This window comes from Dreissena polymorpha, chromosome 6 (assembly GCF_020536995.1).
Source record: "Dreissena polymorpha isolate Duluth1 chromosome 6, UMN_Dpol_1.0, whole genome shotgun sequence".
NCBI classification, from domain to species: domain Eukaryota; kingdom Metazoa; phylum Mollusca; class Bivalvia; order Myida; family Dreissenidae; genus Dreissena; species Dreissena polymorpha.
The window spans coordinates 25,720,118-25,743,310 of NC_068360.1; the positions used below are offsets into that span (position 1 = coordinate 25,720,118).

Below are 23,193 nucleotides of genomic sequence, written 5' to 3' on the forward strand. Positions count from 1 at the left end.
TAGAAGAATTTGATCGTGGCTGTACAGTGTGTGCTAAACAGTGGCTTGCCAAATCAAGACGAAAAAAGAGATTAATGGCTGCTTATAAGCCACGGGCAAAAAAAACCAGAACAACTGTTAAATACATTGTGTAAAACAAAAGTGATTGCTATATTGTGTACAAGACTGCTTGTAAAAGCGAGTTAACACTACATGTACAATTTATTATTAATTGTGATCATTGACTCCTTAAAATAATCGGAGTATGATTTTTACTTATCAATTAAAAATTTCATGAGTGAAATACCCCTTGGCTGAAAAAATTATCTGGAGCTCTGAAATTTTGATTACGAATTGAAGCTATGATACTTGAATAATTAAGCTTCCAGGTTTAAAAAAACATATTATCGACAATGACATAATATAATTATAAGGAAATTTAAATACATATAAACGATAGAATATAGTTATTAACCTAAGAAAATAAAATTGCAATGGAATATAATTGTTAAAATATTGAATCAAATAAAACAAAAACGATATGCTGAAGCTTGGTACATTTTCAATGTTCTCATCAGAAATACATCAAAACTCGTTTATGTAGATCAATAAAACGTAACTCATTATTAAACATGCCCATCATCAGCACCATCATGCTCGTCGTCGTAATCATCATTATTATCGCCATCATCATAATAATAATTTTATTTGTGCACATATCATATCAATACAATCAACAGTCACAATTATTAATAATTCAGATATATCACAGAAAGTTTCCATCAGAAATCATAAAACATATATATATGGTTCATACTCTATAAAATCGATAAAATCGTACAAAACTTATTTCCAACGGGGTCCAACGGGGTCATCATCCTCGTCGTCGTAGTCATCATCATCATCATTATCATCATCATCATCATCATCATCACCATCGTATTTAATTGTCTTTAACAATCGCCCTTAACACAAAGCCTCGATGCTGCATCCGTATTTCCTTTGAAAATTGCAGAATTCAACTGAGTATAAGCTTGCGTGTGAGTCTTTTTCATGCAAATAATTACGACGAACAAATACTGATAAAAATATATAACTATGATAACTTTTTTAGACAGCCATGATGCTAAGGAGCCTTTTGATAAAAAACGCCTAATTTCTATGTTTTTAAAGGTGACTGTAAATATTTTTTTATGAAGTGTTCGAACAGTTGTATATAAATGGCTGTTAATGGAACTTGCAGTGTTTTTTTTTAATTCAGACACTATAAATCTAATTAAATGCCCGAACATCCGAAAAAAATACCTCTTTGTGAATGAATTACTGACAAAAGAAAGTCATAGTCGCACGGCGGCGATTCGGAAGTTTGATCGTTTGTCTCATACATAATAGGTGGGGGATCGGGATACAGTACTCAATATAAAAGCGTTAGGAAACATGCGTTTAGGAATATGCTTATGTAACCTACTGCTAAAAAGTTCACAGTTCAATTCACCAAGTTTATGATGTTTTTTGACAATTAAAAGTTTACTTTGATGTATGTAGAATCAAATCAACTAATGGAATTGATTTTTTTTGCTCTGCAACTACACTCAACTGTCACACTTGGTTTCTTTTAAACTAAAAAACTGTGTCTTTTCCCTCCAAAAGATAGGTCATGTGTAAAACACCGGAAAATGATACTCTTATAATATTAGCAAAGGTTACACAACACCATTAAATATTAAGATAATTGACTTGGTCACATACTCTCCCACTTCAAGAAATGGCATCCCGTCATCAATCCAGTCACGTCAATCAGTCGTTATTAACATAGCTACTATTTAAAAATTGAAAACATCACTGAGGGCCCTATGTCAGAATAGTGACCAGCCAGCCATTGAGCCTGAAGTGAGGTTTTCTATTTCTTATATTATACCGAGCATTTTTGTGCAGATAAATGTCAATAGAAGTAAAAATAAATAACACAATATAATTTCCATCAATATTTATCAGTTACTAATAATAATATGTACCGGTGTAAAACAAGACTACATAATGTACATTTTTGTAAACAAAGGAAACTGTACTCGAAAATCTTTGCATTGTTAAACTTGCACAAATGTTACAAATAACTAACTTTCAAGCGGGCACTATTAGATGCGCGCGCATCTAGTCAGCGGGCGCTATACTGTATATATAGCGCCCGCTGACTAAATGCGCGCACATCTTTACCGGGCGGTATTCAAAATAGTTGTAGTTTATAAACGCAAAGAAGAAACAAATTTATGTGAGGTATAATATTTGATAATATCTACAATAATAAACTTCCATTCAACTACTGAACATGTACAACAAGTCGAAGTACGCATGTTCCTAAAACAATCTTTACTGCACAACTACCTACATGCAACAACAAAATTACAGGTAATAAGTAAGCCGACAACTCAAGTCTCTTCCCTCTCCTTTTTTTACTGCGATTACGCAAGTCTGGGAAATATCAAGATTTAAATTTATTGTATTACCTTTTTTATTAAAATATTTAGTTAAATTTTATGTTTATTTTATATGTATGTCCACTTGGTATTATGTAATACATTAATGTTTTATTTTAATTAATGAATAATAATTAATAATAATGATAAATTAGCATTATCATTTTTTTAAATTAGTTTTTCCTTTATATTATAATTTTAGCATATGGTTGTTTTCATGTTAAACTTAAAACACCTTCTTTAATAAATGCATGTATGCTTATTTTACACAATATCATGTATGATAAAATTGACTTTCACCATCAACTTCAGGACCGTATCATCTTTTTTACAATTCTCAATAACAATTTTACATGACAATACAATTGTCACATAAATATATAGCTTTATTAATAGACAAACATATGCGTATGAAGTGGAACATTGACACTTCATAATTTGATAGGACAAGTATGAATGCCTAACACATTTCTGCTCAGTTGTAACATCAATAGCAATTCAAACAAGGTAATGACTAAAACTATATACAAGCTTGAACATACCTTGTATAAATTTCAAAACAATATAAAAACACAGCAAGTGTTTGATGTTCATTTAAATACGGCTCCTAGTAACTAATAAGCCATATCATTATCCATGTCATCCAATACTCAAGAATCAAGTAAAACATTCAATGTCTTAAATTTACTATCATAATGCCTAGTTGTTAAAGAGGTCATTTGGTGCATAGTCTATCTATCTGGTGGCTATCTTTGCCTCACAGATCTACGTTGCGGTACTGGGTGAGTTTTTCTCTTAGCACCTTTATCCTGTCCTAGACCTTTTTTTGTAGCCTCAATACTACTGATTTCTTTATCATGTTACTGTGCTTCGGTATGTTCAGATTCAAAGTGTTCTGATGCTATTCCTGAATTCTGCTAACATCTGAATTATAAGCTTCAGACTCAACATTATTTATTGTACTTTCATGGCTCTCGGAAACGCTTAATCAAGCGTATTTTGTACGCATAAATTAGAAAAATGACGCCTATTTGAAACCCATTGAGAGTCCCCATGACGCAACTTTTTGCATAACTGAGTTCTTCAAGTCAATACATTAACAAACAATACCTCTAAAGCAACATCCTATTTAATTTCAAGCCAACACAATTAATTTTCTCATTCCTGTTTAAAATTCAAGTAATGAAATGATCTGTTTAATGTTGGATAATTTTCTCTCATCCCATCCTATATGGATCTTAGCATTAATGCTGTATCTGGCTATATAAGCATGCTTCCAGTAATGAAGTGTTGATTAATGCTACTTGCCGATGTGTTACAAATGTGCAGTTTAAACTTCCTAGAAACTGGCCCCAACTCCGCATACACATCAAAGACCTTTGATGTCTTCCAAGAGCATTGACAGCTTGAAGCTTTTTAAGCGAGCTCGCCGCAGGCGATGCGAGCACTACGTTAACACGTTTTTTTACTGTAGATCTACAGGTCATTGCTTTGAAAAGTTTGGTATCTGCGCGCGCAACCGAACCGGATATCCGCAATATCCGAAACCAGAACTGGAAATGTTCGAAGTAAATAACCAGCGTCTCCTGATTGATCATAATGATAAAATAGATAAAAATATTCTAAAATTCTTCTCTGTATTTATTGTGACTATATTTCGAATAACGCATCGGCATTCTTCGTGTAAAACAGTTGTCTTCATTTCGGGAGTTCCCCGTTCGATAACGTCATCGCTAGATTTAGCACTGGAATATTCTTGTTTTTAACAAAACAGATTTTTATTTCGATTTTTAAATCATCATTTCACGTTGTTTTTCCATTTGATAAAACATAAATGGTATGCCAATTTATTTACTTATCTCAAGAAAAAAAGTAAATGAAATGGTGGGCGGAGTCTATAGAAGCTATGTTACAGTATGCATGTCAGGCTGTGACAATAAACTAGGACGAAATTAATCTGTTTAAATACCATCAATACAAATGCGTGCATTTTGTGCAGCGTGTGGTTTTTCTAAGAGATATGACGGAATACCATGTAAGTATAATTGTGTATTTGAATTTGTCCGACGCGTTAAAGAAATGATTACACGTCGATGATTGCCATGAGCAACACATCATTAGCATCATTAAGTGACAAACAAGAGTTTATAAAAACTCTTAATTTAGTATAAACGTCACGCTTACCTTAATGCCATCGATAATCCATTGTTTATAACAAATAAGTTGACAACTTTAATCCAAAATTTATAACAAACACCTTGCCCTTGGAACGATATGCACTTCCACTTTTATTCTTCCATGTCTTTATCGAAACTTAGTTTAAACCACACTGTTTTATGGTATTCCTATCAAAGTTTACATTTATGCATGATCCGAAATACGTTTTGCATTCGTTCGATGCTTTAGTTTAAACAAATAGTTTAATGGTAAAAAACACCACGTCCGACATGTCATACATTCCAGATAATCAAACTAAAACTATTGTGTTTCGTCACAGAAATGACGTCACACGATTTACTACATTTACTTTTTACAATTTAATACATTTTGTAATATAAAATCAAAGCGCTGAAGGTATTTAAAAATGAATTAAATACTATCTTATGCAAACGTATGATCATTGATGATGTTTCGATTAAAATACAATGAAGTTTGTAAATGCAGAAAAGGGCTTTGTGTTATTCTATTGTGTTTTGGAAAAAAGTGGGGATGTCCGACAAACTGCAGTTGTTTGCTCTTTTTACCTTTTTAATATTATAGTCAAGGGAAATGAAGTTCTACTTTTTAAGGTAGCTAATCGAGCAGCCACGAAAAAATAAAAATTTCTGCGAGCATTATGGTAACCATCAACTAATGCACAGAAAGAATCGGCTTTCAATTTGATTTGTTCTCCCCACTCATTCCATCCCGCGAATCCCTTATTCTCCTAAGCAAGGTAATCATGCTAGTATGCAGCATTGCAGTTTACCTATATATTTTTCAAAAGGTCAGATAGCTTAATTGGTAGAGCAAACCAGGCCGGTATCATTAGATGGCTCATGTGTGGTTTCGGGTTCAAATCTCGATCTGACCTTCGTAGGTAAACCTTTAATAATTTAATTCAAATATTATCTTATGTAAGTTTATTGTTAGTTCCTTCTATTTAACATAAAACGAGCTCGCTTTGAGGCTTTGCCTTATTTCATATTAGGCATATGTATATTACCGAAATTCCCAGTTCAGTTCACCAAGTTTATTATGTTTTATGACAATTAAATGTTTACTTTGATGTATGTAGAATCAAATCAATTTATGGAATTCAATTGTGTTTTTCCTCTGCAACTACACTCAACTGTCACAATGGTTTGCTTTTACTGTGTCTTTTCCCTCCAAAATATATGTCAGGTAAATATTAAGATAATTGACTGGGTCACACTTTAAACGAAAAGGAACGTTATGAACGCGTCATTAACACATTTTAGCTGGAAGTAATATTGCATTTCTTCGTGATACACGTTGATGAACATCAATTCGTTCTCTGTCAAAAGATAATGTAGACAGTTAAACAGTGTTGTAATCAGTTGAACACACAATTATTTTAGGTAAGGCACTTGATAATTGATTTTATAATAATAATATTAAATATAATTAATTTAATTATAAATATTAATATACATGCACTACACGGGAATTAAAAATATTTCTGTAATACTTTCTTAAATTTCAACCTCGAAGATTTCTCATCTCAGCGATTTTTTTTATCCAGTGATTTTGTTCTGATGTAATTTATAGCATCCTGGATATCGTGAAGTCCGCAGCTGATTCCGAGGTCAACCATGGCCTGCAGTACAACAAACCATGGTTCAGATTGGTTTCAAACTTGAACATAATGTCTTAATGAAATATCACATGCATTTATTGAAAAGCTAATATTCATTCTGTGTATGTCGTATATTAATTAAGTAGGCGTGGATATAACTTTCACACAGTCAATACATCCATTATGTTAAGAATGCGTTTTATATCATTTCTTTACAAAAACAAACATAAGCATTGAAACTTTGTAAGTACATTCCAGCTGCCCTCAAATTTCTGCTGCTCTAAACTTGCAACGTTTTGTGCTGCATCTGAAACAAAAAATAATAAACATCAAAGGTGGATATTTCCTGAATTTAAATAGTTAGGATTGTAAATAAGGTTACCAATAAACTAGATGTTAAAAATTAATAATGCAAATTTTAAAACTGTCCTTTAAATAGGTCTACGCGTACTTACTTTGTTTCTCACGATCCTGATACGCTGAATGTTTTCCTGGTCTGAATAACCTTTAATTTTAGCGTTATCTTTCTCGACCCACGCCTTGTCTTTGGGGTTTTAAATCACAGAGGTTTTGAAAAAGACCCGTTAACAGAGTGGCATCAAATTTGCTCGAATATGGATTCGGGTTTTACAATTTGTATTGATCATTGGATATAATACCATTTCTTTTTAGCTTATCAAGTGTTCTCTTCACCCCTTTGAGTTTCTCATGTAAATCAGCAGGTTTGATAATGGAATCAAACTTGGCTCGCAGAACCTTTTGAACTTCCATAATAAGCACATGGAAATGTAAGTAATACTCCTCGTTTTGTCTTCCGTCAACAGTAGCCATTCTGACCAAATAAAATAACGATTGTGTTCGTTTTACACAGCACAATAATCTTTAACCACTAACCAGTATATTATTTATCTGACTGTTGCATTAAGATTTTCCGTACATCTTTTTAAAACAAATCAAAACTCAATGGGATATCAACATAACCAGTCGTTCAGTGAATCTGAAATATCTAAGGACATGTACTTGTGTTATCATAACATTACAATCAATATACAAGTAATTGTTAATTGAAAAAAATCGTGAGACGTTAGTTTTAAGTTTCCAATTTATGCCGCCATTTTGAACAAACTAAACTATGCCCCAATCAATTTGAATAACAACTTTTAAAGTCATAGTGATACCACTATCAACATTTTTCTACGGTAAAAACGAAACAGATAATGAACTGTAAATACATCGAACATATATACACAGTAAAACATCCATTTTGATATGTACTGTTAATTGATCAACATACCTGCGCGTTGAAGACGGGCCAGCTTAACTTATTAAAATACGCAATAAGACACCATGGGAATTCCTTAACGCATGAGCTACTTTCATTTTCCGTTGGTTAGTACCATAGACATTTAAATCGTTTTCTGTCTAAAATCAATAGAATATATTCAAGAGAAATTATCAAAATACAGAAAATCTTATTGAACCATGTTAAAGTATGGGAAAAAACTTAGTCCTGGCGAGAGAGTATATCAGATGGAGTTCTGCCCCTTATTAGCATCTACTACTACTGTTACGCTACCTTCTGGCGAGAGAGTATATCAGATGGAGTTCTGCCCCTTATTAGCATCTACTACTACTGTTACGTTAAGGTAGCGCACCTCTAATGATTTCCCGCGATTTCTTCGAAGGTTGAAGATCCTACTATTAGGTGCCGTAGCCTAGTGGTTAAGGCGATAGACTAGAAATCTTTTGGGATATTCCCGCGCAGGTTCGAATCCTGCCGACGACGTATACTTTTTTGCGACGCGTTTTATTTATTTTCTAACGTAATTTGATTTAATATGGCATATAAGCTATATTTATTGTTAAATATGTTGCAATTTTTATGCACATTCTTCAATTATTAAAATTAAAACAACGTTATGGCGAAATTGGGTGATTAACTGTTGAAAATACGAACCATGCATGTTGCATTTTTATTTTTATTTCAAAAAGTAAACGGTAAATCTGTCTAGTTCTTGGTATTTTTTGCTGTATATAGTGTTTCTATAAAAACTAAGTTTAAAATATGACTTAAATGATACTATTTTGAATTTTATGACACTTTGTTTTTAACCGACCCAATTTTTACTTGGCTGAAATCACTTACATTTCATGGCGCTCTTCCATAGATAAAAATTTGTAAAAAATAAATGTCTGTAAAAGAATACTTATTTCATCTTGTTTAAACTTTAAACACCTTTACAGCATCTGTACACACCAACTGCATGCCCATATTTGGAAATTTGAATGAATTATGGAACTTTTATATACCCCAGGGGTGAAAAAAAACTGGACAAAAGCCGAGCGTGGGGGTGGTTTTGAAAAAATCGGTATATTTCTTTAAAAAGCATGGAAAGCCTACCTACAAATTTGCATGTAGTTCAGTGAAATGATGCTGATTAAGAAAATAATTAATTAGATTATATTTGGATATGTGCCCATTAGAGGTGCGCTACCTTAATATTTATACTTATTTGCAGAGGGCAAATTATGCGTACTGAGTCGTGTAATACGTGTATATGTATTTCAGACATTAAACATACACTAATGATTTACACTCAAATAGTCAGCTTTGTGAATAATTCTGGGCAAAAGATGAGGTTCGGCGCGCCTTTAAAATGTTGTAAAACATTTGCTATACGCCTAAAAACATTGCGGAGACTTACTAGAAATACCATGAAAAAGTATACATGTTACTCCATGAGATACATTTGTTTCCTATTTGAGTCACCTTTAGTTTATATTTGGAATTAGTACATAGGCATCTCACAATACATGTATCTTTCAGTAAGATTTCAGTAAATGATAACTTAGAAAGCGTTACAATACCTAATTTATATAAATAAAGAGTCACAATAGCAAGAAAAATGAATGGAGTGATTATTTTATGTACACTGTCACTTTGATCAGTTCCTTTAAATACAACCAGTCCTGGATAACCCATTAGGCAGTGTAGACAACTGACTATGGGTCTCGCGACTTTTAGGGGCCCCATGAGACCGTGCAGGAGGAATTGTTTTACTTACATACTTACTTGGCCTGCAACAATGTATTTCTCGGTAGTAAAGGTGTAATCGTTTGCGTGTATATCCCTTATTAATATATCAGATAAATGTTGAAATATACAATCATATTTGACTTTCTTACCTTTCATAATTATTTTTATTACGAAAATCCATAAATGTTAACTGTAGTATCAACAAATACAACACCACCGCGTGGGCCTCCGAGGTGCTTGGTTCGGCGATGAACACAACTTTCCTATTAAAATCTGCTTACTGTACTCCAATGCTATTGTCTTAATGAAGTTATACACCTGAATTGCAAAAAGTATTACCGTTACAATTAACTCAATTATATAGTCCTCAGTACTGCTTAAGTATTAGTTGTGGACAAAGTCCTTGAAAATACACTAGGAGACTTTTCTAACGCAATACCCACATTAAGATTTTTTAACGCAACAATTTTTAAACTTGAATACATCAGTTATGAGTAAAGATTTTGATTGAAAATTGAATATGTGCCCCTTTGACTACATTTGTGCAAGCTTACGATACCATCATTCATCCGTGACGATCGGACGCTTTAGCGCGTGGGGTCGGTAGCCTACAACATGCAAATTTCGCGGTGGCGCTACTGAATATTCTTACGAACCATAATGTTTTCTTAAAATTAATTAAATTAAAATTTACTGGTGTAAGAACCCACCTAAAATGATGAAATCGCAAAAAAAAAATAAAATTACATCGCGTTAGTCCATTTCCCAGTGCAAAACGGTGAAACCATACTTACAACACGTGCAAAAGCGTCCGATCGTCACGGCCCACTAAACAATGTTACCTACCAACATTAAAGTCTCTATCATTAAATATATTTTATAAAAAGTTACTTTGCTATATTTATCTTTTTACTCCAAGGGCTTCGCCAATTTTGACACCAAAGGCATGATCAAAGCTCTTAGCACTAAAGTTCATATGATAAATGTGACACAGCCATTGCGTCCGTATCTCACGGTATCTCAAATGCTCACCATAAGCACTAAAAACATTAACGTCTAAGAGGCCGTATTTTGCTATCAGACATACTGATTATCACATATTGATGTTGATCATCGAAGTATTATGTATAAACAGTTGTATACATTCAAATGTCACATTGGAGTCTACAATCAATTAATGCTATTATACAGTATGGAACCTTTCCTGGCGTAGCCTTCGGTTTTTATTATAAGCATTATTAACAATAATTTTATTCGACTTGACGTTTAAAAAAAGTGAATGAACACTGATTTTTATGTTTTTAAATGTTGAAAACTTTATTCAAGACGTTCCTAATGTATTCAGTGTTATTAAGCCTGTAACATTATCAGCGAATAACACCAGGGCTTGATAATTAACAATTCAAGACACACAGTAATAATTTATCATTGAAACATCTTTAACACTGTAAGCCTTTCCAATGCATTAAGCATAGCTGAGCAATCATAATGAAATTATTACTTAACTTTGAAAGTAAATCATGATTGCCCTGAAGACTGAATATGTTGTTGTTGTTTCTACAAAATCAGCATTAAAAGCTAATAAAAATCGGCTATAACGACCACTCAAGCAATTCTTTTAAATCTGTATAGAAGCCTCATTAAAGAATTATAATAGAATCATGTATTAGGTGTTGTTTGGCCAGACTTATAACAGTGCCGCCGCTTAATTCTTTGATATTTGTTTTTAGTTTACATGTATAATGACCCCGATAATATTTGTTGGTAATGAGTCGTTTTTTTTTAAATATTTATGATCTGATATTATACGTTCACAGGTAACTTAAAACAATCCTAGTTCACCAAAGAGGTATGTGCTTCGTCTTGACACGTCTTGTCAACCGCCTACGATCACCCTTACTCATTCCAAGTCGCAATTCAAGTGAGTTATATTTAAAGGGGCTATTTACAACCAAAATAACAATGTTAACGAGTGGCATTAAATTTTATAGTTTAGTTGAAATAGTCCCTTTAATATAAATATTATTATGTTTTGTGTCAAACAAAATTAAAACTCTCCTTATTTGTTATATTATTATTTAATAATGAGTTCTTTATAGCCTTCAAACCTGAATAAGTCTCCACCCCACTGCTTAACATTGACCATTCCAATGCGGCGATCCCTGTTTTTATTATTTAGCAAGTGTTTTGTTTGATGCATATCTGTTATCGTACAATACTAGCTGAGGGGTTAGAGGAAATACTCTTCTGATAATGTATCTTGAGATCTATTGTTTCTATATTTATGCCAGTCCTGATCCACAAGAGAACTCCCAAAGATGTCCAAGAGTGAGTTTTGGAGGGCTAAAATTTTAAACGTAACTTATTCAAGATTATATTCATTCATCGTTTTTATCATTGACTTTGTGAGATCATTAATTCAATTCAAACACTTGGACCTCATAACTTGTTGTTATTGTTCAACAATCAATGACAAGTCGAAAATGCAGACTTTTATTCTGACATGAGTTATCACAAAAATCAACAGAATAAAAATCAACAGAATAATCATCAACAGAAATAAGGCTTTTATTATACTTCGCTTGTTCTTATTTTTTTATTTTAAAACAAAATTACATTTAATATCTTATCCATTTGAAATCATTTAAACACTAACCGTAATAAATAATAAAGACACGTTACTTACAAAAAGCTTTACTATGTTGTAAAATATTCTACGATATACTTTCCGATGTAACGTGATACATACAATGTTGGTATTTTGCAAACATGACGGCAATACATAAAACATTATCATCAAAATACATCGCACCTAACTTATCTGAACAAATATATTAAGTTTAATGTATTGTATTAAACCACATTGACAACAATCACATTTCGAATCAAATCGATTGTTAATAGGTATGTTCAATCTGTTGTTAAAGTATTGAAAACTTTTCAATAAGACTTACAATCAAGGGCGACAATAATGCTCTTGAAATGTAAACCACCAAATGTGCAAAATACAATAAGCTAAGACAATGTAAGCCGGGAGCAGAGGCATTAATATTACTGATGTTAATAGCCTATCCTAAAGATTTAATATTATATATAAGTATGCAAGAAGAAGGGTTTATGAGCTTCAATAAGAGGGTTGAGGAATAATTGTGTGGAGCCAGTTAATGTTTATTACATTATAATATAAAAGCAGAATTTCACAATACAATTTAAACACAAAATTGAAGTTTTATAAGTAAATTAGTATCAGAACTAGAATATAACCACTGGAATGTGATTGATACGTTGTGTGGAAAAAAATAATCTGTGTATACCGGGTATTTGCTTGTATAAGCTTAAATATAGTCACATCAAACATATAGCAAAACTCATCACCTTATCGATTGAAATTGCAATCAGAGAGCTAAAAGAACTGCAGTTGTTCTCTCTTTGAATGTATTTAATGTAACAGTCACAGGGCATGAAGTTTTTTAACGTAGGCCAATAGAACGGCCATAAAAAGCAAACGCCAATCTAATTTATTTTTAATTGTCTACAGTAGTGAGATTTTGCAAAAACACTTAGGAAGAAAATGAGATTGATTTACAATCTCTCATAATTTCATACATGATTCATCCAAACTCCACTAATAATTACAAAGATGAAGCTAAGTTTAACCAAGTACTATCTTTAAAAAGATATTTCACGTATATTCTGACTTTGAAATAAAGTTAGAGCAATGACGTTTTTTAAATTATAAAATTAAAACCAAAGATTAAAATTGCTTTTGTGTTCTGTCACTTGTAAGTCGCATATTTAACGCATGAAATTTGTGTAATTAAGTGTACGTATATCCAAACCACTCTTAAATGTTCGTAAATAAAAATTATACTATGGGACATAACATCATATATGTCCTCACATGACTACGTATGTGTTTAAAAAAAATTTCGATATCGAAATATATGGTATTTTAATATTTTATTAACACGCATTTCACTTTCATAGCCGCGTCATGCGAACATGGTTCTTATGACGTTTCGGCCAGCGTAGCTCAAGGTTTCGTGGTCTCATCAGGTATCTCCTTACCAAACTGCAAGATGCGCAGGCTGGGCTATAGCTTCGCTTGCCGCATATGGGATAAGACCCGTTTTTGCATGACGCGGGTCTTTCAACATCTCTTTTTTAAATGGAACATCCAAGCACAATACTTCTCGATAAAAAATTGAAGTCAAACGACTGACCGAGTACAGCAAATATTTGATGTTAGATAATTATACGATTTTCGTCTTGTCATGAGACTATACTATTTCGGTATTTTTTGTTTTTCTCATATTGAAACCAATACTGTGTTATCAACGTTTATCGATAGGCCATTATGTCATTCCCGGACGATTTAATGAACGAGTAACGAGTCAAAATGCGAAGTTTGCCATCGATGCGAAAAGCTGGTTTTAATATTAATATAAGTATTCTTTAAACATAATAATATCAATAAGAACTATCTTTAAAAAGATGTACGGCGTTGATTGTGGTTGGTGTTGGTGAAAGATAAAGAGTTATATAAATGAAATCAAAATAACGAATTTCTTTTTCTGCGTATTTCTTAACTGCATCACACGAAAATCGATTACGGGGTTTTACGCCAGATTTCGTGGCATATTTCGCATTATTAGATCTATAGAAACAGAACAGAAATGAAATGAAAACATATAAGTCAACCGACCACACGCAAACTATCCGTACATATTTGAAATATTTATACGCGCGTTCTCCGAACAGACCTGTTTTAGTGGTTTGTCGGACATTGTTATTTGATTCGATTATTAATAGTATCGGGAATCATCGCGCTCATGCTTAATAAATTGGTCAATATGGTGGAATTATTCTTGTTAAATTAATACAAAATAGTATTTATTGACATACCATAATTATATCGCCGAATACCTTCGTTTAAGATATTTCTGGTTAATATGAAATTCCAGTTCACCGAGTCAAAGGGATAGCGTTTATTAGTTGTTCGCTTGCGAACAAATAAGGTTTATAACAAGTTTCGCAAGCCAGGGCCGGTATTCATAAAGCACCTAAGGTTTAAGGAAGAAATTTCCTTAGTTATCAAACAATTTTCCTAAGGTAAGGATTTCCTTAAATTTCGTATTCATAAAGAACCTTAGGTTAATACTTAGGTAAGATTTCAACTTAAAAACTAAGGCAAAATTATCCGATTTCGTCTGTGCGACGATTCGTACTATTTTAGTAACCGCTTCACCGAATCTATAATTAGGTCGCAAAATGGCAGACAATTGTTTAGCGGAATACGTTGTAATCAAATTGAACGGGTGTTACTAGTGTTAATGGTGGGTAATTGATACAAAAAGGATATATATGTGAGGTTTACGGATTCGGTATGTATCGAAACAGTTGCCACATTATTTCTGAATCGATAACATACTTTTCTCGTCGACCTTGTTTTCAACAACAATAAGCATGTACACAATTGGAAAAACCCGGAAGTAAACGCAGACGATAATCATGGCTGAGATGGCAAAGCAGAGATCGCCTAATTTTTCTATGCAAGAAAACTCTCTCCTTTCCCAGCTTATGGGCGAGGAATATAAAGACACGGGCCTTTCGCGTCACAAGTACAATATCCATAGGTTTACCAGCAGTGAGTAATTTATTAATACTATATTTTATATAAATAGATTTTTTATAACTAAACTATTTAAACATGTTAATGATTTGTTTTAATCATAATTCTCCTTTGTTCATATATACATATTGGGAAACAAATATGTAGGTCTATTCTTAAATATATTTGAAAATGTTTTAGAATTAAATTAACATGGTAATAATTGTTTCATTGCCTTATTCTGTTAAAAAGAATTTGCTAAATATTTAAAAAAAAGTTCAACTATAAAATGAATACATGTTCCAACACGAATACGTATTACATCCATGCAAGTTGTATTTTCAAATGTTGATGTCAATTACAAGGTGAAATACTATTTGTTACTTCATTACTGAAAATGTTGTCATGTTAACATAACAAGAGAACCGCATAACGGATGCCAACGTTCGGCTGCAGGTACAGATTTGAATAAATGAAAGATTGTCAGAATTTTTTTTAAGAGGTCACAGTGACATGTGACCTTTGACCTAGTGACCCAAATATGGATGTGGCGTGTAGAAATCATCAAGGTGCAGCTACATATAAAGTTTCAATGTTGTAGATGGAAGCACTTTCATTTTAGAACCAATGTTCAAAAGTTTAACAAAATTTTAAGGTTTTAGCACGACGCGGACGACACGATACAGCAAGCTGGTTATGACAATACATTGGATTTTCTCCGAAAACAGCCGAGCTAAAAATACATGAGCACATTTATGTACTCTCAAAAAGTCATGTGGCATTTTACTTGGCTATAGCATTTTATTATTGTTTATGCAGAGATTTCCAGGGTAACCAAGAATGAGATGTGGGCTGAAGTTGCAGAAATGTTCTCTGCAAATACCACTGGTCCACATCGCACAGCAGACCAGCTTGAAAAAAAATGGGAAAACAATGTCTCCAAGCACAGGGGATATATAATGATCACCAGCGCCTGCTAAGTTTGACTGGTGAAACTTAATTTTTTTTCCCCAATATGTTTGTAGTAACACCATTAATATTATTTATTCTTTTATAAAAACTTATATTTATACTATACACCCCACATGACATTTTAAAATGCTTTCAAAAATTATAAATTGCAATAAATTACCTGTATATGATGTCAATGTGAAAATGGAAGTTCAGAATGTAAATGCAAGTCCAAAAAGCTTCTCTCAAAGCAGCAATAATAGATTTAATATAGAAATGTTAATGTTAGTAAACTGAAAAAAACAACTTAATTTTCCTGCCTGTACATAACCTACATTTATATTGACACATTACAGGAAGTGCTCCCTTCCAGTCAAAATATGATATTATAACTGAGTCCGTCATGGCAGTTGTTGGAAAGGAGAGTGCGGCTGTGCAAGGCGTTGCCCCATTCACCCTGGATACAACCTTTATCCAGTTGACAGACACAAGGTAATTTAATATTCATTGTTATGGAATGTATTACAACCTTTTACACCATTCAGGTACAAACCAATACACAAAACACAAAACTGGCATAAATCTATTCTTTTAAACACACATAAGGTACTTTGACAATTTTTTATAATTTAAAAATATCGCAAACTATGGAGTAAAATGCAATAAAAGGCCAATAGCATGAACACAACCAATATTGCAAAAGTATCTTAACAACATAATACAAGTATTAAAACACAAACTTACAATAATGCCCCATTCCAAAAGCTTGGCTTTCTATTTCAACTACTAGTAATGATCAATAATTAGAATCGTACAAGAAATTCAAATTGTGATTGCACAAATATAAAACACCAAAATTACAATTACTCTTTTGTTGTTCCATTTTAAAACATGTTTTGTATTTGTTGCATACAAACAATAAGTACAATATATTCATAATTCTATCTAATTTTGTACTTAGCGTAGTTCAAAAGAAAATGCAAGCATATAGAATGGTCATTGGCAAACAAAATATATATTACAGTCAAGCAACAACAGTTGAACCACCATCACCTGCACCGCCACAACAATGTGACAACAGAGCTGTGAAAAGAAGGTATACTCTTGGACTGGATATACATGTATTAATGAGAATACAACTTAAATTTATTTAAATTTTCGTTCAGTGTGTTTCAAACACTTATTGAATATCACAAACTAATTAAAAAAAAGCCTATTGACTTTTACAGACTCGATACAAATGGGGAACATGCTGTTTCTGCAGTCAAACCAGCTACCACATGGTATAATACTTTCAAAGATACACAACTTATTACCATTGAACTGTAAATTGTCTTTATATTTTCAATAGGTTAAAGTATTGTAATATACTGAATATAAGATAGTGTCTAACATTATAAACAGTTTTACAATGTCTCCTCAACTAAATGAGACACAACATACATTATTTTTAAACAAAATCAGACAAAATAAAAGAATTAGACACCCATTTTTATAAAGAAGTCCCTTTAATATCATGTTGACACATTAAATAGGTCACTGAGGTAAAACCCATATACATTATTTACATTTCGGAGGACTCGTGCGTCATGCACTGAACCCAGCCATCTCGGAACCATGTCTTTTTTATAGTAATTATTGATTTAAATGAATGTATTTTTAAATATAATAAATTATTCTACACATTGATCTAGATAGCATATGCATGTGCAAAATATGAATGATTGAACATGTAGTGCTATCAATATTTACAATGTTTCATTATAACAAAAAAGAAGCCATTTAAAAATATCAACTTTATTTTTGAGAATGAAATTAAAATTAAATAATTAAAATACAATATTTAAAATACAATGTATCCATTTAGTTGCAGTCATTGCAGTCTGAACGAACTGAATGTTCTGAAGAAGAGAAAGATGGAACTACAAATTAGACTGTACAAGGCCCAGTTGGCGCGACTTGGCGAAGAATAAAGCAAATAGTATAATTATATTATGTGTATTTTATCAAATATTACATTATTATTTTGTTATGAAGATAAAGTTTAGTTATATTTAAGGTTAGTTTATCTTAAATATAACTATACTTTATCTTCATAACAACATAATAATTTAATTTTTGATAAAATAGACATAATATAATTCTATTATTTGTTTTATTCCTGTTCATGAACTTCATCAACTTTATGTTTTTTTATGATTTTTGGACTAATTGTAGGCAGTAAGTTTGAAATGTCACAAATGCTAAAATAATTATTTAAATTAAGTATGCAAGTTTGCTTTGTTGAAAGAAGTTAAACCTTTGTTTTCATGTATATTTACCACACTATTCACACTAGAGTATATGTATGAACAGTAACATTTATTATTGCATCAACAATTTATTGTTAATATATATCAATGATGATGAATTATGTATTGGAGAAACAAAAACACTTTTATATGGAAATGATAATCATTTCCATATACAAGTTTTTTGTGTTTTATTGCAAACACATTTTTCTAAACTGTTGCTTTTATGCCTCTAGTATGCCAGTATATTTATATTACACATACTAAACATGCATCTGTAAGTTTATATAAAAGTATGTATTGGAGAAACACAAAAACTTGTATATGAAAATGATTATCATTTCCATATACAAGTTAAGTTTTTGTGTTTCTCCAATACATACTTTTATATAAACTTACAGATGCATGTTTAGTATATATATATATATATATATATATATATATATATATATATATATATATATATATATATATATATATATATATATATATATATATATATATATATATATATATATATATACTGGCATACTAGAGGTATAAAAGCAACAGTTTAGAAAAATGTGTTTGCAATAACATTCCTGTAGTGAAGACCATCTTCAAGCCCAGCATAATGTTCCAGTTGGTCTTGCAGTTCTTCAATGTTCACTTCATCCATTTGAATGTTCCTAGTTTTGCAGATATTGTGCAATACACCACAACACAAAATGATCCTGAAATTTAATTTAAATTTTTAGTTATTGGAGCCAGTATTTTACACAATTTGTCAGGGTATATATTGTTCTAATTCATTTCATGTAAACATTGACTATTTTAACAATTTATATATTTGAAACATGAACATATGGTAACACAGTGACACATTTTGTTTCTAAATCAACACGTGGTGATATTTTGGTTTAAAAATACATGCATACAAAGGGATTACTAGGTTATTGTTGAATACAGAGAAGTTTTTCTGAATTATTGTACTGTGTAACTTATAGTACTTGTATTTGTTAAAATCTAATGCAAATAATACTTATGCTACTACTTTTAATAATAATAACTGTAGTTCAGTTCAGAATCTGGTGTGTATGCATAGAGAAAGAGCAAAGTAAATTTGTCAAATTTGATGAAAGTGTTCTATTTAAACAAGCAGCTTCTACTTTTTTGTCAAATGGGTGCTGCAAAACATGTAATTCTTTAAAAATTATGAAATGACATGCTTATAATTAACTATTTGAGATCAATTTACTGTGCATTTTAACTTCATACAATAAAGGGTGTTTAAAGTTGGTGGCACAGTTAGTTGTTAAAAACACCATGGATCTGACCGTTTCCAAACTGAACATACTTGCATGCTTTGAGTGGCTGCATTCTTATCTCCCCATGAAGCACACCCCATCATCGTTTCAGCTGCCCTATCCCCCTCTCCACCACAGACCTGGTTCGTTTATGAGCACTGAATTATAACAAGAAATAACATAAAGTTTATATAACCAATAAGTACTACTGGGTTAAAAGTTAGTCATGTGCAGTGTATGCAATATTTTCGAATATCTTTATCGACCAACAGATATATATTTATAGCCATGTTATCCAAAAATTTGTAATTTGGTTCATACATGTTGAAGTTAAGTTGATGTTCACCATCAGGCCGTAAAAATGGGGTCAAAAGCCAGCGTTTACAGGGGTAGCCCGAATCCCCCAGCAAGTATTGGTGTCTTTCTTGCTCAACGTTGTCCTCCATGAACTGGTACACTCCACTGTTACGAAGGATTCGGGCATCATGCACCGAACCTGGCCATCTTGGAACAATATCTCTAATATGGTAGCTAGCATCAAAAATGATCTGTCAAAAGAAACAGTAATGTGTATAAATGTACACAAAGTCAATTGTCATTGAAAATAATTTTCGAATTAAATATGTATATCAGTTATTACTATTGGCAGGGCGTTAATAAATAATGGAAAAATTGAAGTTTGAGGAGTTAAACCTTTCAATAAATTATTTTTATATGACCCAAACACCTATAAATTATATTTTTTAGTTGAGAATTTAAACTACACCAGCGATGAATGATTTTTCTAACAAATTAAAATATGTTTGTATTTTTTTAAGCTGAACATTCACAAAAAATACATATCAATATTGAAGTCCAAGTGATATGCAAGTATGTTACTGTTACTGTAGTTCATGTATGCACGTCAATGTAAATATTTTTTTATAAGCAACTACATACAATGACGCTCTTTTGGTCATTGTCGGCTTGGGTACTTCTCACATGTACCCGGGTACTCTTAAGTAAACTAACATAGTACCCCGGTATTGTAAATATACTAAAATGTACCAGGGAATTTTTACGCTAAATCGGTGGTTGTCAACTATTTTTTTTAATTAATTGTGTTCGCATTTATGTCAATTTTCTGTTTAATGGCCTCTATATTATCGGAACTAATACTCAAAAGGCATGTTGATGCAGTTTTTTTAAATAGAAGTTTGCTTAAGATGAACAATTGAATATCGTTTAACTGTAATCGATAGCACGTTTTACTACATCTGTTTTAGGCGGAAATACAACTCGGGTACAGTATAATATTGACTGGGTACGTTTAAGTATATTTTCTGTACCCGAGGTACATGTACGTATACTTAAGTGAGTACCCGAGGTACATGCAAGTTAATACTTACCGAGCCAACAATGACCAATCAAGCTACAATGACAAATAGATGTGATATATATAATAAGTGGTCCTCATGTAATGCAGCCAATGTGTGGACTGACTAAAGTAGAAAACACGCACGATGTAATGTATTATATTATACTATAATATACACTGTTTATATGAAAGCAGTCTTTCTAGGAGCATGGCATATACAGTTTACCTGTGTGTTAATGGAGTGGTACCCGATTCTATTGACATATTGGGGTTCATCAACTGTTGGTGCCTGTATCTGTATATGTGTTCCATCTACAACCCCAATAACGTTGTGAAAGCCAGCAACATTAAAAAAGTCCGTTTTCTGTTGTCTGACATCCCATAAAGTTGTGGGCAGACAAATATATTGCCTCACAATTTCAGGCAGTGTCAGGGCATCGATTACTGCAGTAATCGACCGAGAGACTTACGGCATGGATGTCACCGTCATTAAGTTGTATGCTTGATGAGGGAAAATAGCGCAGTGTTAATAATATTTTTTCAATGCTGTTGAGACTGTGGTGTCTTTGAGTTGTGGGAGATATAATATGCTCAAGCTGCTGGTTTAAAAATAAAATTCCATCTCTGTCAAATCTGTATCTTTCAATTAATTCAGTGTTATTTAATTTATCTAAGACATCTACACGTTCACGGAAGTTTCTTCTTGGCATTCTGCAATAAAATGGTTTACAATTCAGCAGATGTTGTCATGTAAAACTAAACATAGATTACTATAGATAAACAGTACCTGTTTGATGAAACTAATATAATAATAAAGGCTGGCCAGTTGACACTAATCATCAAGGTTGACACAAGTAAGATTCATGCTCCCAGGACCATGGGTCAATATATCGGACAGATGGGATTTCCACTGGATAATGATTTTTATTAATCCAGTTCCAACGCTGCCCAAACACAAAATTAAAAATCATCTCATTCTTCGACGTCAACTTCTAGTTCGATTTTAAATGGTGAACAGTCCGGATGTACGAAAAGCATACCGAATCTTTTGATGACTTATTTCAAAAACAAAAGAATGGTTCACGTTATCATACACCCAGACATCGTTTGAACCAAACAAACACAGACATTTGATCAAATAAGTTGGTGTATATTTTGATCCGCCATATTTGTTATGAAGTTCCGGTATGCGTAAATACCGATTGTGAGTGATATAACAGTAGTCTTAAACATCGAACATCAAAAGTAAAAAATACATTTATTTTTTATGAAAATTAAACGCAGAAATGGTTGTAAAATGAAAATATCGTCTGTTTTGTCGCCATATTTAAGGATTTAGTCGATAAGTTAAGGCAGCTATGTACGAACCTTAACTTTTTAGGGAAAAATAACAGTCCTAAGGATTTTCCTAAGGTTAAGATTTTTATGAATACAAACTTAGGGAATTTCGCAAAGTTAAGGGAAAAAACGCATAAAACTAAGGAAAATATTTGTAACCTTAGGTAATTTTCACCTTAGGTGCTTTATGAATACCGGCCCAGATTTGTAAGAGACCCAAAGTATGATAACTTCCGCATTTGCGCCGTGAAAGAGTTCGCTGCGCGGTTTCAGGTCTTGAACTATAATCATTAACACATTGACACATAGTATGAATATCGTGTTAAATGGAATAATTTTGAACGGATCGTACATTGAAAAAGACAAAAAAACAACAACATTTTTTTAAACTATACGTGTCGCGGAAGAGGAAGTTTATAAATTATTAAAATAGTCTACTATGTGCTACGTCAGTGAAGTGGTATTTTTGCGCAGAACAGGTCATTCCAAATCTGAGGCTTTTCATAGATCAGAAAAGATAAAACGACTGCTGATCGACCATGGGATGTCTAGATTGCGATACACTATCATGCGTCTTTTGCGTAACCTAGTTGATAGTGCTTGACTGATTTCTGGTAGTACAGCGGGGGCGGGATCTGATTTGGCTGGGAAATGTTCAGAGATTCTCAATTGACTGATCCCGAAATACGCTCGTTGTCTAATGAAAATAGTCCACGGCGTGTTATATTATAATCGCGTAACACAGCTCTCCTTAAAAATCACAGGGGCAGATCAGCAACTACACCGTTTGAGGAGGGCCGGATAGGGGAACTTCTGCGGGCGGCTCTGCTAATTCAGCTTTTATCGTCATCCCTCGAGCCGGACGTCCTCTCTACAGCTAGGTTCGCTGTCTCCCAGAACTCAAAGATCGGGGTTCCCCAAGCGGAATGTCCGTAGAAGATGAAGATATAGTGTTTTAGGGGTTGCCACTGTAATCGTCAGGAGCGGAACGGGGCTTCGATGTCTCCCAGAACTCGAGGCTCGGGGTTCCCCAAGTGGAACGCTAATTGTTCGTAGGGTATGGAGATATA

At 32.6% G+C, this 23,193-nt stretch overlaps 2 protein-coding genes across 2 annotated transcripts in view; one reads left to right on the forward strand and one right to left on the reverse strand.

Moving 5' to 3' along the window:
- Positions 1-15,260: 15,260 nt before the first annotated feature.
- LOC127835532 (uncharacterized) lies at positions 15,261-17,824 on the forward strand. The gene is made up of 5 exons (XM_052361968.1): positions 15,261-15,889; positions 16,208-16,343; positions 16,876-16,947; positions 17,081-17,134; positions 17,734-17,824. Exons 1-5 carry the CDS (start codon positions 15,823-15,825, stop codon positions 17,822-17,824), a joined length of 420 nt encoding a protein of 139 aa, XP_052217928.1. The 5' UTR covers positions 15,261-15,822.
- Positions 17,825-19,528: 1,704 nt separating this feature from the next.
- Positions 19,529-23,193, reverse strand: part of LOC127835533 (uncharacterized) — a 34,960-nt gene continuing 31,295 nt past the window's right edge. Inside the window, exons 7-9 of the mRNA XM_052361969.1 lie at positions 21,012-21,097; positions 19,750-19,976; positions 19,529-19,586 (exon numbers count right to left, since the gene is read on the reverse strand). Coding sequence (XP_052217929.1) covers positions 19,529-19,586; positions 19,750-19,976; positions 21,012-21,097 — 371 coding nt within the window. The remainder of the gene's footprint in view (positions 19,587-19,749; positions 19,977-21,011; positions 21,098-23,193) is intronic.

What these genes read in the sequence shown, in the direction of transcription:
- LOC127835532 (XM_052361968.1), top strand. Translation starts at nt 15,823, where the DNA reads ATGGGAAAACAATGTCTCCAAGCACAGGGGATATATAATGATCACCAG. An exon ending in GCGCCTGCTAAGTTTGACTG is followed by an intron (nt 15,890 to 16,207) that starts GTGAAACTTAAT and finishes GACACATTACAG; the next exon opens with GAAGTGCTCCCTTCCAGTCA. An exon ending in ATCCAGTTGACAGACACAAG is followed by an intron (nt 16,344 to 16,875) that starts GTAATTTAATAT and finishes TATATATTACAG; the next exon opens with TCAAGCAACAACAGTTGAAC.